This window comes from Archocentrus centrarchus, chromosome 22, assembly GCF_007364275.1.
Source record: "Archocentrus centrarchus isolate MPI-CPG fArcCen1 chromosome 22, fArcCen1, whole genome shotgun sequence".
In the NCBI taxonomy this organism is placed as follows: Eukaryota; Metazoa; Chordata; class Actinopteri; order Cichliformes; family Cichlidae; genus Archocentrus; species Archocentrus centrarchus.
The window spans coordinates 772786-790502 of NC_044367.1; the positions used below are offsets into that span (position 1 = coordinate 772786).

At 40.7% G+C, this 17717-nt stretch overlaps 1 protein-coding gene across 1 annotated transcript; it reads right to left on the reverse strand.

Moving 5' to 3' along the window:
• Positions 1-3951: 3951 nt before the first annotated feature.
• LOC115773072 (uncharacterized) lies at positions 3952-16505 on the reverse strand. The gene is made up of 5 exons (XM_030719581.1): positions 16426-16505; positions 6863-6991; positions 6760-6780; positions 6505-6605; positions 3952-4894 (listed from the first exon to the last, which is right to left on the reverse strand). The coding sequence occupies exons 4-5, from the start codon at positions 6603-6605 to the stop codon at positions 4309-4311; spliced, it is 687 nt and encodes a 228-aa protein (XP_030575441.1). The 5' UTR covers positions 6760-6780; positions 6863-6991; positions 16426-16505; the 3' UTR covers positions 3952-4308.
• Positions 16506-17717: the final 1212 nt, after the last annotated feature.

Below are 17717 nucleotides of genomic sequence, written 5' to 3' on the forward strand. Positions count from 1 at the left end.
CTGAGATCAGTTCCTCCTTTTTTTAGAGACCCGGGTACAAAAATGGACTCTGCAGGTTCATAAATGAAGAAAAGTGTGTGTGAAGGTGGCAGCAGGTAAATGACACCTGATCCAATCAGATTGTAGCTTCACGTTTTGTTGGCAACTCAATGTGAGTCGTCACCACAATCAAAGGGGATTACTTTCTATTTAAAATCTACTGTGTCTTTAATGGTGATGCACATGTTTAACAAGGTTTGTGAAGCAAATCCTCTGCAGCAAAGAGCCAAAATAGTCTCCCTTAAAAATGCACATTTCAGGTTTTGTGTCAGAGATGTTTGTGTGTGGTGTGAATAAAAGTGGTCTGAGAATGGATCCCTGAGGAACACCTGTACCTGAACCCTTCTATCAGAAAGGTGATCATGAAGCATTTCATGGACTCTTCATCTAAGTCTGCTTTTGATCCCAATAATTTCAGCTCCTGCTGATCTGCTGTTTCCATTATTAACTCTGTGAGCTTCATGTTTGGAAGGACAGTCTCACATAAACCAACAGAGAATCAACTGAAACCAGGTTCACCCAGGTGTGAAAGGCTTGCTATATTTTACTTTGGTTTTCCATCATTTTCCACAAAAATCAGAGGAGATTGTGGATGCTGGGGACACTCAGCAAGCAGAATCAATAAATACAGCAGTGGACTAAATGAAAATGAATAAAATGGTGACAAAGATTTGATAAAAAAAGACTAACAAAAAATAGAATAAATTAACGGGAAAAAAAATGATCAAATAAACACAAATGAGTGGAACAAACAGGAAAAAAAACGGTACAATATTGGAATTATAATAAATTTATACCGGTCAAAGATTTCTGTTAATAATATATATATATATATATATATATATATATATATATATATATATATATATATATATATATGAAAAAATATATAATATAGGAAAAAAATACAACAAAATAAAATGAATAGGTATGATACTGGAAAAATAGAAGTGAGAGCTGAATTAATTAACGAAACTAATACATATAATTGTGGAATAAATAAAGTGTCATTGAATTGTTTAGAGCCGCGCACACAGGGATGCTCTCTGAGGTGAAGTGTAGTAGCGTGGATGTTCCACAGAATGGCGTTGTTTCCCGCAACATTGATGTGTGAGCACAGCACAGAAAAAAGTTCTGATCCTCTTTGATCAGCTTCCTGTGACCCCTGTGAAGTTTAGTTTTCCTTACAGAATAAAAGCACACACAAAGAAAGGTGATAAATGTGTGTCTGTCCCACCCCATCTACACATAATGAAGTCAGTGGACACTGCCTCAGGCTGTAAATGCTACACACACTGTTAAACTAAAGATTTAAAGATCATTCATAAATAAGATTGTTTTAAACAGCAGAATAAACAAAAACCATCAATAGAAGTACATAAATCCTGGAATGTCTGCTTTCCTCCTCTCTCAGCTGCTCCCTGTAGGGGGTGCCACAGTGGATCATCTGCCTCCATCTCACCATATCCCACAAACCTCCTCTGAGGTCTTCCTCGCCTGGCAGCTCCATCTTCAGTATATCCACCCTCCCTCCTCTGCAGCATCTCTGACTCTGAGCTGTCCCTCTGATGGACTCATTTCTAATCCTGTCCATCCTGCTCACTCCCAGTGAAGATCTGAGCATCTTCAGCTCAGCCTCCTGTCTTTGTGTCAGAGCCAACATCTCACAGCAGGTCTCACTACCATCCTGTAAACCTTCCCTTTCACTCTGGCTGCTCTCCTTCTGTCACAGATCACCCCAGACATTCATCTGTCTTGGCTCTCACTGCACTATTGTATCACTTCCTGTTCCTGTTACACAGTAACATTCTTGTGTAGCTCAATCAATTATAAATCTCTAGATAACGACTTAAGTCATACTGTAATCATCACGTGCTTGTTCCAAAGCACACTCATGCTGAATGTAGTGATGAGCAAATGAAGCTTTTGTGAAACTCTGAACCAATTGTTTCAAAAACAGGTTAATTACTCAAAGCTTCAATTGCAGCGCCCTCTCCTGGAGAAGTGCAATGCTTTTAATTACACACACGCATGCACACGTGCACAAAACTCAATGATCTGAAGCATGTTTGCATTGTTTGAGGCACACACATTATGACCAAATATAATATCAGGTTTTGTAAAGAGGAAACTGAACGAGTTGTTGCATATCATTGCATTCAATTGTCATAACCCACACCTGTTATTTAAAACTACCGAGTCCTTCATGAATGATTCACAGTCCGCCTGTTTTAAAACCTCCTCTGATCTGTGTAATTTTATTTATTTTACTTAACCTTTATTTTACCAGGAAAGTCTCACTGAGATTTAAAATCTCTTTTACAAGGCAGTCCTGCCAAGACTGGGAGCAATATACAGTTACATAAAAACAAACATAAAAACAGACATTACAGTTGAATTAAAATTGTTAGTATTGAAAATTAAAATACATCTGTATTTAACGAGAATATCCTATCAGTTAAGACACTTACAACCAGACATCTGTACCACAAAGTCTTTTAGAATGGTCTTAAAAGCGTTTAATTAATGAGACCAGCTCCTTCAGATTCAGATCAGTTTGTAATGTATTCCATAAAGATGGAGCAACAAACTGAAATGATTTTTCCCAAGCACTGTCCGGAGATGTAGTCCCGGGAGTGAAGAGCTGCCTCCTGAATCCAAGCTGGGAGCTGGTTCCACAGAAGAGGGGCCTGAAAGCTGAAGGCTCTGCCTCCCATTAAGCCCCAGTAAGCCAGCAGTCTGAGAGTGAAGTGCTCTGTTGGGGTGATATGGGACTATACCTGACACCCTCACCCACTCTAACCTTGCAATACCCACATCTCTGTGCAATATTATTCATACTGAACAATAGCTATCACTCCTATATTGTCCGCCTGTTTTAAAACCTCCTCTACCTAGTGCAATACTAACATCTTCATTATTATATGTATATACTTATTCTATTTTTTTTATAATGTATATCTTTTTATACATTCTGTTTTATTTTCTGTATATTTTTAGAAGTTCTATTTTATATTTCAGGAAGTGTGACTTTCTACTGCATGGCACTGAACAGAGGTGGCCACAGTGGGGCTTTATATTGGACAGTGACTTTAAATTGGACAGTCAAATTGGTGCAGTAGTGAAGTCTAGCTTCTTTCACTTACTGTAAGGTGACTGATGAAGGTAAAACCTGTCCTTTCTAGGCAGCATCTAGAGACAGTAAACGCCTTTATTACGTCTCTGCTGGATTACTGCAACACACTCTATGTTGGAGTTAGCCAGTCTTCTCTTTCACGTCTCCAGTTGGTTCAAAATGCCGCTGCATGTCCTTTGACTGGAACATGTAAAAACAGCATTTTACACCTGTCCTGGCTTCACTCACTGGCTGCCTGTGAACTTTAGAATCCAGTTTAAGCTTCTTGTATATGTTTTTAAATCCTTAAATGGCCTTGCTCCACCTTGCTCTGATCTGCTCTGTCCCTACACTCCTGTCTGAGATCTTAGGTCATCTGACCAGATGCTCTTACATGTACAGAGATCTAAGTGGACCCTCAGAGGGACAGAGCATTTTCCATTACTGCCCCTCAGTTGTGGAATGAATTGCCTTTGCACGTTAGTCACCTACACTGTCCATTTTAAAAACTCATCTTAAAACACATTCATTTTCTTTGACCTCCAACCTAGCATGAGACACTGATCTTACCTGTTTTAATGTATTATATTTTTTAAAATAGATTTTTAAATAATTGCTGGTTCTTTGTTTTAATATTTGTATTTATTTGGTGTACAGAACTTTGTGTCTGCTTTGGCTCTTTTAAAGTGCTTTATAAATTAAGTTGTTTGGTAAAACTCTCCCTTCAGTATGAAAAACAGACACGTGCAGCAGGCTGGATGCTGAGCTAAGCTTTATTTAAAGGAGACAGAGCACAAAGGAACAACAGACTTGAGTTTAAACAACAGAATCATCCTGAACTCCTGCTCAGAGACCAGAAACCGAATCTACCTTACAATCAGGCTGTTTGGACACACGAGCCTGTCTGACACACTGTGGGTCCAGCAGAGCTTCAGTTACAGTCACATGATTCATACAGAGACTTTTGTACATCTTCAAATAGTAAATGATGTGGAGGAAAAAGTGGCAAGGAACCTGTTCAGGGTCCATGAAGTGCAGCTATCTGAAAACACGCTTCATAAACACAGTGTGATGTCATCTGTGGTGCTGAGGAAAGGTTCCTGAAACCAGGTGACACCAGAGTGTGTTTATGAGGAGACTTTGCTGCAGCCTCCTCACTGAGGCTGAGCGTTGTTGTCAATACAGTACTGTGAAACTTCATTCTGCACAGCACAGCTGTAGCACTTAGGGTCACAGCGAAATATTTTGCCCAGACCACCAATGGCACGGCCAAGAGAACGAAGGGAATCTCTCAAAGTATTTTCTGGAAGTGGGGGGCTATTTCTGGGCTGAAAGACTTTTTTAAACACAAATACAGTATTGGGATAGGTTTGAACAATATGTCTAAGGTCTCCAGTGATGCTGGATGGATGGTTGTCACTTGTGCATGTATCACATGCAGAGGCAAAAGAGTAGATGAGGAGGTCACTTCCCTGGATGTTCTGGGATTTCAGCTGATTTCTCAGGGCTTGCAGAACACGACGTTCTGCATGCTCTCCACTTCGTCCGTTTACTGGTAATGTTGGTCTGGCTACAATCAGCCTTTGGCTGGCATACACGCCACGAAGGTTATTGTCTGAGCTACTTTCTCCAATGACGGGAGAAACAGCCTGAAAGCGGTCGTTCTTAAAAACATCAGTGTTTGGGTCCAGTCCTGGTGGGAAGACTGCAGCCAGACAGAACTGTCCATCAATCCGGTATCTGTTAAAGAAAAAAAGCACAAAACCTTTAGTGCAGTACCTTTAATACCTATAGCAAGCTCTAATCTCTGTAATAAAATGTTATGGTCAACAGTATCAAAGCTGCACTGAGGTCCAACAGGACAAGAACAGAGATGAGTCCACTGTCAGAGGCTGTAAGAAGATCATTTGTAACCTTCACTAATGCTGTTTCTGTACTGTGATGTATTCTGAAACCTGACTGAAACTCTTCAAATAAACCGTTCCTCTGCAGATGATCAGTTAGCTGTTTTACAACTACTCTTTCAAGAATCTTTGAGAGAAAAGGAAGGTTGGAGATTGGCCTATAATTAGCTAAGACAGCTGGGTCAGTGATGGCTTTTTAAGCAGAGGTTTAATTACAGCCACCTTGAAGGTCTGTGGTACACAGCCAACTAATAAAGACTGATTGATCATTTTTAAGATTGAAGCATCAATAATTGGAAAGACTTCTTTGAACAGTCTAGTAGGAATGGGATCTAATAAACATGTTGCTGGTTTGGAGGAAGTAACTATTGAAGTTAACTCTGAAAGATCAACTGGAGCAAAAGAGTCTAAACAAATACCAGCAGTGCTGAAAGCAGCCGAACATGAAGAATAATCTTTGAGATGGTTATGAATAATTTTTTCTCTAATGTCTAAAATTTTATTTGTAAAGAAATCCATGAAGTCACTACTAGTTAACCTGAAAGGAATACTCGGCTCTACAGAGCTCTGACTCTTTGTCAGCCTGGCTACAGTGCTGAAAACAAACCTGGGGTTGTTCTTATTTTCTTCAATTAATGATGAGTAGTAAGATGTCCTAGCTTTACGGAGGGCTTTTTTATAGAGCAACAAACTCTTTTTCCAGGCTAAATGAGCATCTTCTAATTTAGTGAGACGCCATTCCCTCTCCAGCTTTCGGGTTATCTGCTTTAAGCTGTGCGTTTGTGAATTATACCACGGAGTCAGGCACTTCTGATTTGAAGCTTTCCTTTTCAGAGGAGCCACAGTATCCAAAGTTATACGCAGTGAGGATGTAAAACTATTGACGAGATAATCGACCTCACTGGGAGCAGAGTTTAGGGAGCTGCTCTGCACTGTGTTGGCACTGAAGAGCATAACAATGAAGGAATTAGATCCTTAAACTTAGTTACAGCACTTTCAGAAAGACTTCTACTGTAATAAAACTTATTCCCCACTGCTGTGTAATCCATTAAAGTAAATGTAAATGTTACTAAGAAATGATCAGACAGGAGGGGGCTTTCAGGGAATACTGTTAGGTCTTCAGTTTCTATGCCATATGTTAGGACAAGATCCAGAGTATGATTAAAGTGGTGAGTGGGCTCCTTTACATTTTGAGAGAAGCCAATTGAATCTAATAACAGATTAAATGCAGTGTTCAGATCATTTTCAGCATCTACATGGATGTTAAAATCACCCACAATAATTATTTTATCTGAACTGAGCACTAAATCAGATAAAAAGTCTGAGAAATCAGACAGAAACAGGTTTTTGAATTTCCCAATTAGGGTGGACAAGACTAAGAGTCAGAGTTTTAAATGAATTAAAACTCTGTGGGCTATCAGTCTACTGACAGATGTGTTTACTCACTCGTTCCTGATTTTTTCTACAATACGATTCAGCTGGCCCTGAGTCAGACTGGCTCCAGCTGACAGCAGGAAGGCGAACATCATACAGGACAGCACTTTCATCTGCACAGTTTAAAACAACACACATTTTAGACATATATGCATATTAAATCCATCCATCCATCCATCATAGTTATCATAGTTGATCTCACTGGTGAAGTCCAATAAACAGATTCATTTAAGGAGTTCAATCAGAAACACTCTCAAACTCTCTCACCTTCACTGCTTTCTTCCAAAACTGCAACAGAGAAAAGAAACCAGTGAAATACAAGAAACAGAATTCAGACTAAGCTGCAAACCAAGTGCTGCTGTTCATTTACCTGCTCAGGTGGATGAAGGTCTCTGATCTTCAGTTAGCTCAAAGGGAGTCGCTCCGTCTGCAGTAATTCAGGAGGTTTTATAGAAGCAGAGGGGCAGGACGAGCAGCCCTAACAGCTCACCACCAGAACCTTAAAAATGAGGAAATGCAGCATGAGGAAGAAGAGCAGAAAGCTTATTGAAGTGTCATCACACGTCTGAACTCTCACAGTCCTCTGAACATGTGGTCACAGTCAGCAAATATGATAAACCCTGTTAGTGTGGCAGCTTTTTAAAGCTTTCAACTTTCAGCCACAATCAAACAGTTTAAAGTTTAGTTTCAAATTTATTGACTGATTTAAAATCATGATTATGTATGGAGGTCCAACAGTGAGGGTCTGCGGCCATCTGTGAAGCACAGTGGAGGCTCTGTCATGGTTTGGGCTGCATCTCAGTCAGTGGTGTTGGAGATCTCGTTAAAACTGATGGAATTTTGAAAAAATTACTAGAAAAGTACCATCAGAGTTTGATCCACTATGTAATACCATCTGCAAAGCTTCTGATTGGCAGCAGCTTCATTTTTCAGCATGACAATGATCCCAAACACACTTCCAGTACAGTAAAAGCATAGTTGGATAGGAAAACACACAGTGGAACACCATCAGTCATGGACTGGCCTCTCCAGAGCACAGACCTCAGCATCACTGAAGCAGTGTGGGATCATCCTGACAGAGAACCAAAGACAGAAACATCCAAAGAAGAGCTTTGAATGTCCTTCAAGAAGCCTGGAAAACTATTTCCAAAGACTGCTTAAAGAAATGATAGAAAGCTGCCTCAGAGACTTTCAAGCTTGTTAGGACTGTACAAACTCTGATTTTGGCTTATATGCTGTATTTCTGTGTATCCTGTATTGTAAGCTTGCAGGTATTTCCCATTTAGACATAAAATTATAAAGAAATGAGGGGTGGCTCAAGACTTTTGCACAATATTGTACAAAGTAAACTGTTCCTCAGATGGCGGTGGCAAGGGTTCAGTCAGCTCTCGCATTCCGTACCTGTTCCATGGGTGTGGGTGGTCAAGGCCCAACCATCACTTCAGCCTCTAGATGCTGCATGGGGTCCCACACAGCAGCCCCAGTCATCAGAATCTTCTGAAGTATCACAGTCATCCCAGCCTCCAGCGTCTCTTCAGTCATTCCAGCCTCCAGCGTCTCTTCAGTCATTCCAGCCTCCAGCGTCTCTTCAGTCATCCCAGCCTGCAGCGTCACCGCTTCATTCTTCAGAGTATCCAGCATCCTGTGTTCAGTGATCAGAGCTTGCAGCTCCAGCTCCACGTCAGTCTTCAGAGTCTCCACAACCTCCGCAACCTCTGCTTCAGTCATCTTCCTCGCTTCAGCATTTGCAGCTCCTCATCAGTCTTCTGATCCTTCAGCATCACCTGCAGCAGCACTTCCACCACCAGAACCTGCACCTCTGCCAGAGCCTTACGAGCAGCAAACAGGCTGCATCCGGAGCTTGCTGTACCGCTCCAGCCATAGACTGCTTTACCTATGCCTGCTGACGCTAGGCCTCTGCAGTCAACCCAAGCTATCGCTGGCACAAAGGCTTGAAATGGATCCCGCTCTGCCAGAACCAGAGAATCTGGGACCTTCTGAGCATCCCACTCTACCTGAGCATGAGTCTTCCAAGTGTCTTGAGTCTTCCGAGCCGATGAGTCCTGCTCGGTCTTAGATTCCGTCTGTGCTTGTGGAATTCTTCCCAGTTGGTGTTGGCTTCCTGGAAGCCTCCTCCGCCTTCGCCCACCACCAGAAGCATTTCATCGCTTTTGTTGGCCTCCTGCCAAGAAACCCAAGGCGCCCTGCCACAACCATCGTAACCGGTCTCCACAGCATCTCCGTCTACACTGCTGACCTTGCAACCTTGTGGCCTGTCTCCTGAGTTGCCTCGCCACCTCTATTGGCTTAATGCCTCTTGGCCTTGGACTGAACCGTGTTGCCTCCTTTGTGGTTTCCCTGACAGACCTCCTGAACAGTTTTGGCTCTTGTTCTGCCTTATCCCCAGTTTTTTTGCTCAGCATTGTTTTTTCCAGCCTTCTGCTGTCACTTTTTGGTTCTGCCCTGGTTCCCTGTGTTTTTGTTTTTGTTTCTGTTCCGGTCACTCCTTCCGGGCCCCGTCCGCCCTCCCGAGTCAGGTTGGAGTTGGTTATTTTGTTTTGTTTAGTTTTGTCCTTTTTTCCCAGTTAAGTATATTTAATCATGTTTTCAGTTTCTGTTGCTCTTTGTGTTTGTGTTATGTTCATTTTTCTGCCTGTGTCCCAGTGTTGTCTGCGTTCTTGTTTCCATGTTCAGTTGTTTCCTCTTTTACTTTGTCAGTCATTGGCTCTTATGCTCTGTTTACTTGTACTTCCTTGTCTTTTTTCTGTGATTAAGTCACCTGTGCTCGCCACCTGTTGCCTGTTCCCTGATTATGCCTGTGTGTATTTATTGTCTTAGTCTTCCCTTTGTCTCTTGTCAGAGTCTTGTTGATGTCGTGGCTGGGTCTCGTTCTGGTGTTCCCTGTGCTCCTAGTGTTCCCCGGCCATATTCCCCAGTTTAGGTTTTCGTAGTTTTGTTATTCTCCTTGTTTCTGTATCTAAGTTATCAGCCATAATAAAGGCTCGATTTTCGTTACTCGCATCTGTCTGCCTGAGTCCAGCATTTGGGTCCCCTTTCACACATGCCTCACGGCAGCTAACCATGACATCTGTGGATGTGTGAACCATCATTCAATTCAATTCAATTCAATTCAATTCAATTTTATTTATATAGCGCCAAATCACAACAAACTGTCGCCTCAAGGCGCTTTGTATTGTGGGTAAAGACCCTACAATAATACAGAGAAAACCCAACAGTCAAAACGACCCCCTATGAGCAGCACTTGGCGACAGTGGAAAGGAAAAACTCCCTTTTAAACAGGAAGAAACCTCCAGCAGAACCAGGCTCAGGGAGGGGGGGTCATCTGCCGCGACCGGTTGGGCTGAGGGGAGTGAAAGACATGCTGTGGAAGAGAGCCAGAGATTAATATCAATTAATGATTAAATGCAGAGTGGAGTATAAACAAAGTAAATAAGGTGAATGAGAAGAAACAGTGCATTATGTGAACCCCCCAGCAGACTAGGCCTATAGCAGCATAACTAAGGGATGGTTCAGTGTCACCTGATCCAGCCCTAACTATAAGCTTTATCATAAAGGAAAGTTTTAAGCCTAATCTTAAAAATAGAGAGGGTGTCTGTCTCCCGAATCCAAGCTGGAAGCTGGTTCCACAGAAGAGGCGCCTGAAAGCTGAAGGCTCTGCCTCCCATTCTACTCTTAAGTATCCTAGGAACCACAAGTAAGCCAGCAGTCTGAGAGAGAAGTGCTCTGTTGGGGTGATATGGGACTATGAGGTCTTTGAGATAAGATGGTGCCTGATTATTCAAGACCTTGTAGGTGAGGAGAAGGATTTTAAATTCTATTCTAGATTTAACAGGGAGCCAATGAAGAGAAGCCAATATGGGAGAAATCTGCTCTCTCTTTCTAGTCCCTGTCAGTACTCTAGCTGCAGCATTTTGGATCAGCTGAAGGCTTTTCAGGAAGCTTTTAGGACAGCCTGATAATAATGAATTACAATAATCCAGCCTAGAAGTAATAAATGCATGAATGAGCTTTTCAGCATCACTCTGAGAAAGGATGTTTCTAATTTTAGAAATATTGCGCAAATGGAAAAAAGCGGTCCTGCATATTTGTTTAATATGTGCATTGAAGGACATATCCTGGTCAAAAATGACCCCAAGATTTCTCACAGTGTTACTGGAGGCCAAAGTAATGCCATCCAGAGTAAGTATCTGGTTAGACACCATGTTTCTAAGATTTGTGGGGCCGAGAACAAGAATTTCAGTTTTATCTGAATTTAGAAGCAGGAAATTAGAGGTCATCCAGGCCTTAATATCTTTAAGACATTCCTGCAGTTTAACTAATTGATGTGTGTCATCTGGCTTCATTGATAGGTAAAGCTGAGTATCATCTGCATAACAATGAAAATTGATGCAGTGCTTTCTAATAATACTGCCTAAGGGAAGCATGTATAATGTAAATAAAATTGGTCCTAGCACAGAACCCTGTGGAACTCCATAATTAACCTTAGTGTGTGAAGAAGACTCCCCATTTACATGAACAAATTGGAGTCTATGAGATAAATATGATTCAAACCACTGCAGTGCAGTACCTTTAATACCTATAGCAAGCTCTAATCTCTGTAATAAAATGTTATGGTCAACAGTATCAAAAGCTGCACTGAGGTCCAACAGGACAAGCACAGAGATGAGTCCACTGTCAGAGGCTGTAAGAAGATCATTTGTAACCTTCACTAATGCTGTTTCTGTACTGTGATGAATTCTGAAACCTGACTGAAACTCTTCAAATAAACCGTTCCTCTGCAGATGATCAGTTAGCTGTTTTACAACTACTCTTTCAAGAATCTTTGAGAGAAAAGGAAGGTTGGAGATTGGCCTATAATTAGCTAAGACAACTGGGTCAGTGATGGCTTTTTAAGTAGAGGTTTAATTACAGCCACCTTGAAGGTCTGTGGTACATAGCCAACTAATAAAGACTGATTGATCATTTTTAAGATTGAAGCATCAATAATTGGAAAGACTTCTTTGAACAGGCTAGTAGGAATGGGATCTAACAAACATGTTGCTGGTTTGGAGGAAGTAACTATTGAAGTTAACTCTGAAAGATCAACTGGAGCAAAAGAGTCTAAACAAATACCATCACGAAACTAGAAAACCTAGTTTCAGCTGGCAGCACTCCTGATGTTTGCAAAGGATCAACAACACATTATTTAACAGGGCTGCATAAAGACTAACACACATTAGGAGTCTGAAATTCCAAATGTGTCTGATTTACACTTTAATTCAGATCATGCATCAAATTTTTTTTTTTATAAAACATATCTTTATTAGTTTTATTCATTTATAAATGCCATGAATAACACTTCCCAAACCTTCCCATACTGAACAACTGGCAGTGTTTAAATAAAATTAAAAAAAACAAAACAAAAAAAAACCAGACACTAATAATCATAAGAGAAATTACAGTAAAATAACGTGCATTCCTCACACAAAGTAGATATTATAATTATCTCACTCTTCAAATGCCTCTTCAATATCACAATTTTTCACAAATTCCAAAAACATCTTCCATATACCATAAAACTCAGAAGCTTTCCTCCTTACTATATAGGTCAGCTTTTCGAGAGCCAAACTCGAAGTTAAGTTCTTTAACCAGTCGCTAAGAGAGGGGCAGTTTACATTTTAGAGCGCCTGGCCTGTAGTAAACAGAGGTCAACCATTTTTCTTTCCCTGCTGGTTCCAGACCAATTTTCTGGGTAACTACCAAAAATACATAACTTAGGGCATAAAGGTATTGGGTTTGATACTGTCTGAGAAAGAAGGTTTAACATGGAACTCCAAAATCTTTGTATCTTCTCACATTCCCACAAGCAATGATATAGTGAACCCTGATAGGTGTTACATTTATAACAAAGATCTAGATTCCTGGGGTCAAACTTATTCAGCTGTAAAGGGGAGATATATGTTCTTATTATCCAGTTATACTGTATTAATCTCAGTTGGGTGTTGATGGTTTGTGTATATGTCTTTAAACATATTCTACTCCATTCCTCAGGTGAGATATCCTCCTGTAGATCACGTATCCAACCCTGTCTTTTACTTTCAGAATTGTCATTGTGGTTCTCAACCAACATGTTATATAACTGAGTGATCAGGCCTTTACTGATGGGTTTATTTTTTGTCATTAATCTTTCTAAGATGGTGAGTGGAGGCTGTACCAAGTTTTTTAGATGTGCCAGAATAAAGCTTCTAAGTTGTAAGTATTTAGATACTCAAGTATCTGTGGCACATTAAACTTGGCCCTCAACTCCTCAAATGACATTAGATTCTGATCCTTGTATACATGTTGCAGTGTTGTTATGCCCCTCTCAAACCATGCTTTAAACCCCAGGTCTTTTTTTGCCACACTGAAGTGTTCATTGCCCCAAATTGGTGAGAAAGATGACAGCACTGGGGTATCTCCCAACCATTTATGTACCTCATGCCACAGCATAACAGTATTCTTTACAAAAGGGTTAACTGTAGTTTGCTTTAGCTTCTCCAGAGGTGCAGAGTATAACAGGCTGTCCAGGGGCAATCCTTTGGAGCATAATTTTTCAATCTCTACCCAGGGCAAGTTCTCTTTGGAAAACCAGAACATTGTGGCTCTCACCTGGGCAGCCCAGTAATACCACTGCAAGTTGGGAAGTTGCAACCCTCCTCTATCGTAGGGTAGATATAAAAGGGAGAGTCTGAGTCTTGGCTTTCTCTTATTCCAAATGAATTATGAAAGAAGCTTTCTGATTTTAGGAAAAAATGAAGATGGGGGAGCTAATGGAATTGATTGGAAGAGATATAGAAATTTGGGTAATATATTCATCTTTATTATGTTTATTCTGCCCAGTATAGACAGAGGCAGCGTTGTCCACCTTGTGATTTCCTCTGACACTTTTGCTAGCAGGGGATCATAATTTACTGAACCAAGATTGGCAACTTTTGGGGCTATTCTTATACCCAAATATTTGAATCCTTCTGTAGCATTCACAAATGGGTGGGAGATACTTGGTTTACTTCTGTCTTCTTCACTCAGAAACATTATGGATGATTTGTCTTTATTCACTTTGAAACCCGAGAAAGCACTAAACTGATCGATCAGGCTTAAAAGAGACGGAACTGACTCTAAGAGATGAGACAGAAAAATTATGGTATCATCTGCGTTCGTTGCTATATGGTGATCCAGGTCTCCCAATCTGATACCATAAATTGAGGGGTGCGCTCTAATTGCAATTGCCAAAGGTTCCATAGTTATTACAAAGAGCAAAGGTGAAAGTGGAGAACCTTGCCTTGTACCTCGTATGAGCTCAAACGGCCGTGATACCATTCTATTCATAGATACCATTGCAGTAGAATCCATAAATAAAATTTCAACCGACTGACAAAAATAGTTGCCAAATCCAAAATGCTTAAGTGCCTTCTCTGCGTCCAGTGATAAACTTGCAGTGTCAGGGGACCCTTCACACATGTGGATTACATTACGAACTCTTCTAATATTATGGAAGCCCTGGCGACTTTGGACAAATCCATTTTGGTCTGAATGTATAATGGCTGGTAAAACCCTCTCTAATCTCATAGCCAACACTTTAGCTAGAATTTCTGTGTCAGAATTCAGGAGTGATTATGGGTCTGTAAGAGCCCCTTTCAGTTGGTGATTTACCTGGTTTTAAAATAAGAGTGATCAGGGCTCTTTGCAGCGAGCTAGGAAGGTTACCTGTTTGAAATGATTCCTCAAATACATTTAACAATGGACCAATTAATTTTTCTTTAAACAATTTGTATAGATCTATTGGAAGTCCATCAGGACTTGGTGCTTTACCACCATTCATACTAGTAATGGCTTTGCAAATATCATCTCGATCTACTTTTTTTTATCAAGGCCAGTTCTTGTATTTTCTGAAATACAAGGAATATCCAGTTTGTCCAGAAAACCTTTTTTTGTTTAACCATATCCAGTAGGCAATCTCCCTTATACAGGGTTTTATAATATGAAACAAAAGTGTTATTAATTTCCTCTGGATCTGTAGTTAAATCTCCCTGCTCATTTCTAATTATATTTATAGCTCTGTCTGATTCCAGTTTCTTAACTTGCCATGCAAGTAATTTTCCGGGTTTTTCACCCTGGTCATAAAAAGTTTGGTTCAGTCTTATTATTGTCACAGCTGTGTGCGGGCAAGGCAGGGAGGACCCCAGTGCAGGACACGGCGAGAGTAGGTTTGGAGGGAAGTTTATTTGAAAACCCAAATAATCACCAAACAGTAAACTCGAAACTCGAAAGCAGGAACTAAAAACTCGAAGGACAAAACACACAGGCAAAACTGACGAGGACCTGAACACTGAACTAAACAACACTGAGACTTAAATACACAAAGGAAACGAGGGGAGAGGGGAAACAACTGGGAACAACAGGTGAAATGAATGAGACTAATGACAAAGGGGAAGCAAAACTAAACACAAAGCACAAGGAACATGAGACTGTCAAAGTAAAACAGGAACTGACTAAACATAACAGATACTAACCTAAACACAGAACACTTAAGGCAACTTTACAAAAACAAAACAACAAAGGAAACCAAACCGCACACTCAAATAACAAACAGAGAAACTAAAAGCAACACTAAGAAAACAACCTGCAAAGTACAACAAAAGAAAGCTACACAAAATAACTCAAAACGCTGGGCCACCGGCCCAGGATCATGACAATTATACTGTCTTCAACTTTTGATAGAGACAACTCCTCATATTCTGCCTTAAGAGCCCGTTCCTGTTTTGTTGGTAAAGAATGATGATGAAAACTCATCCTTTCTAAATCTCTGATTTGGGACTCCAACACATTCATTCTATGTTTGAATTTATTATGTTTAAAACCAGTGAAACTAATCATTTGCCCTCTAATGTATGCTTTAAAGGCCTCCCATCTGATGGCTGCTGATGTTTGATTTGTATTTAGAGAGAAATAGACATCGATGTGCTCCCCAATAAATGTTATAAAGTTTGGATTGTGTAACCACTTAGGGTGCAGGCACCAGCTAGAACATCTTTTGTTTAGATGAGAATCAATGCAATAAACTGAAATTGGAGCATGATCCGACAAAACAATACTATCATACCTGCAGTTAGTTATATTTGGTAATAGAGGATAAGAAATTAAGAAATAATCTATTTGGGAGCATGAATTATATGTTGAGGAATAACATGATTATTCTTTTTTACCTGGATTCTGCATTCTCCAAGGGTCACAAAGATTTAGATCTTTTATATACTGTTCTAGTTTCTTTCTAGTTTGAGGATGGGAGATATCTGATCCTGATGAGCGATCAAGCTTTGGATCTAGAGTGCAGTTGAAATCACCTGCCATTATTGTTTTACCTGGAACTGCAGCTACCAGCAGAAACAAATTTTCAAAAAAAGATGGATTGTCTTTGTTAGGGCCATATACATTTACCAAATTAATGTTTTCATCAGATTTACTTTATGTAAAGTTTAAAAAAGTAAAAAAAAAAAAGTCTCAATTTCCATTTCATTCCTAAAGTTCCTAAAGACAAGCAGTTAAAAGAGGAAACAAAGCAAACTTAGTTTCTGCAAACAGAGCAGAAGAAGGATGTTTACAGTTTACGGTCACTGCCTCCATCCTGGATTGTTAGCTCAGAGTTGGTGGGTCTGCTCCATCTTTCCAAGTTAAGGATTCCAGTTTAAAATTCTGACCTCCGAGTATGCTTGATATTCCAAGTAACTGCTTTAACTAAGCTGCACACAGCTGATGTTAGCCAGGAAAACATTACAGTCTGACTTTAATGGAGAGGAAATAAAAACACATACAGTTTGTTGTGTGAAGAAATCAAACATCAGCTGAACAAACAGTAAAGTTCTTAAAGAGAAACTGAAGGAAACAAAGCAAACTTACAGTTTCTGCAAAAACAGCAGAAGAAGAAGAATCTCCACTCCACACCTGGACACTAAACACTGACACACGGGTGAGCTGCTTTCTGGAAGCAGGCGGGACTCCACCTGAAGCAGAACAGGTGGGAGGAGGATGAGGCGGATTTTTCAGATGAGTTTTGGACTGTTTGGACTGTCCCTTTATTGTGTGCTTTCTATTCAGTTTTTCCCTTGTCTCATTAGTTGTGTCACGATCCTGGGCTGTTTTGGCCAGTGTTTTGTATATTTGAGGGTTTTGTCACTTTATTTGGTGATCCCTGTTTTTTTGGTTTATTGTTCGTTGTTTCCATTTGAGTGTGTTTAATCATGCCCCAGTTTTGATGCTTAGTTTAGTTCCTCCCTCTGTGTTCTTGTTCCCCTTGTTTATGTTCTTCGGTGCACCTGCCTCCTTGTCTTATGTCTGCGCCTCTGTTCCCGTACCTACCTGTTTCCTGTTTTACTCTGTCCGTCTTTGTCTCTTGTGCTCTGTCTTCAGTTTTACTTCCTGGTCTCCTCTGTTGTTATTACTTACAGCTGTGCTTCCTACCTGTTTCCTGTTCCATTTTTAGTCCCAGTGTATATATTGTCTGTGTTTTTCCCTGGTCATGCTCCTGTCAATGATCCCCCACACTGTGTGTCAGCCTTGCCACGGCAGCTGCCCTGCCACCATCTGAGCCTATGGGGATAGGTCTGGGCGGTTTCGAGGAGGGGGGTTCACCGCAGTGAAGGAGGGATTCAAAGCTCGAGAACCACAACGAGATTCCAGCTCCAGTGTTTTTTGCCCTTCTTCCTGGCGGAGGCAGGGCTTTTGCTGTCAGTGCTCTCCGTTGCAGTCTGGGACTGCTCTCCGTCAGTGTCTTTCAACACCTGTTTCCCAATTTTACAAGTGTGAGCTAAACTGACATTTTACCTAGTGCTTTTATTGCTCAGGGAAAGCAGAAAGAAAAGACTTTTTTCTGGCTCACAAACTACTGAGACTTCTTGTTGTATTTTTGAACCTGTGAAAAATCATAGTTTTCCATGTGGTGTTTTTTCAGCCGATGAACTATGTTCCATGTTCTGCTTCTCAGTCACCCAGTAATAAAGCCACTTCATGTTCTACTTCGAAGCTGGATTGTGTTGAGGACATTGCAAGGTTTCTTTCTGAAACTGCCTGTAGAGTTCCACAGCCTGCCGAGCCTGAGTCAGCACCCAAAGTTTCCCAGCAGGTGAATATAGAGACTGCTGATCATGTTTTTCCCGGTCCCACAAAGGCAGCTTTTCTTTCAGCTGTCAGGG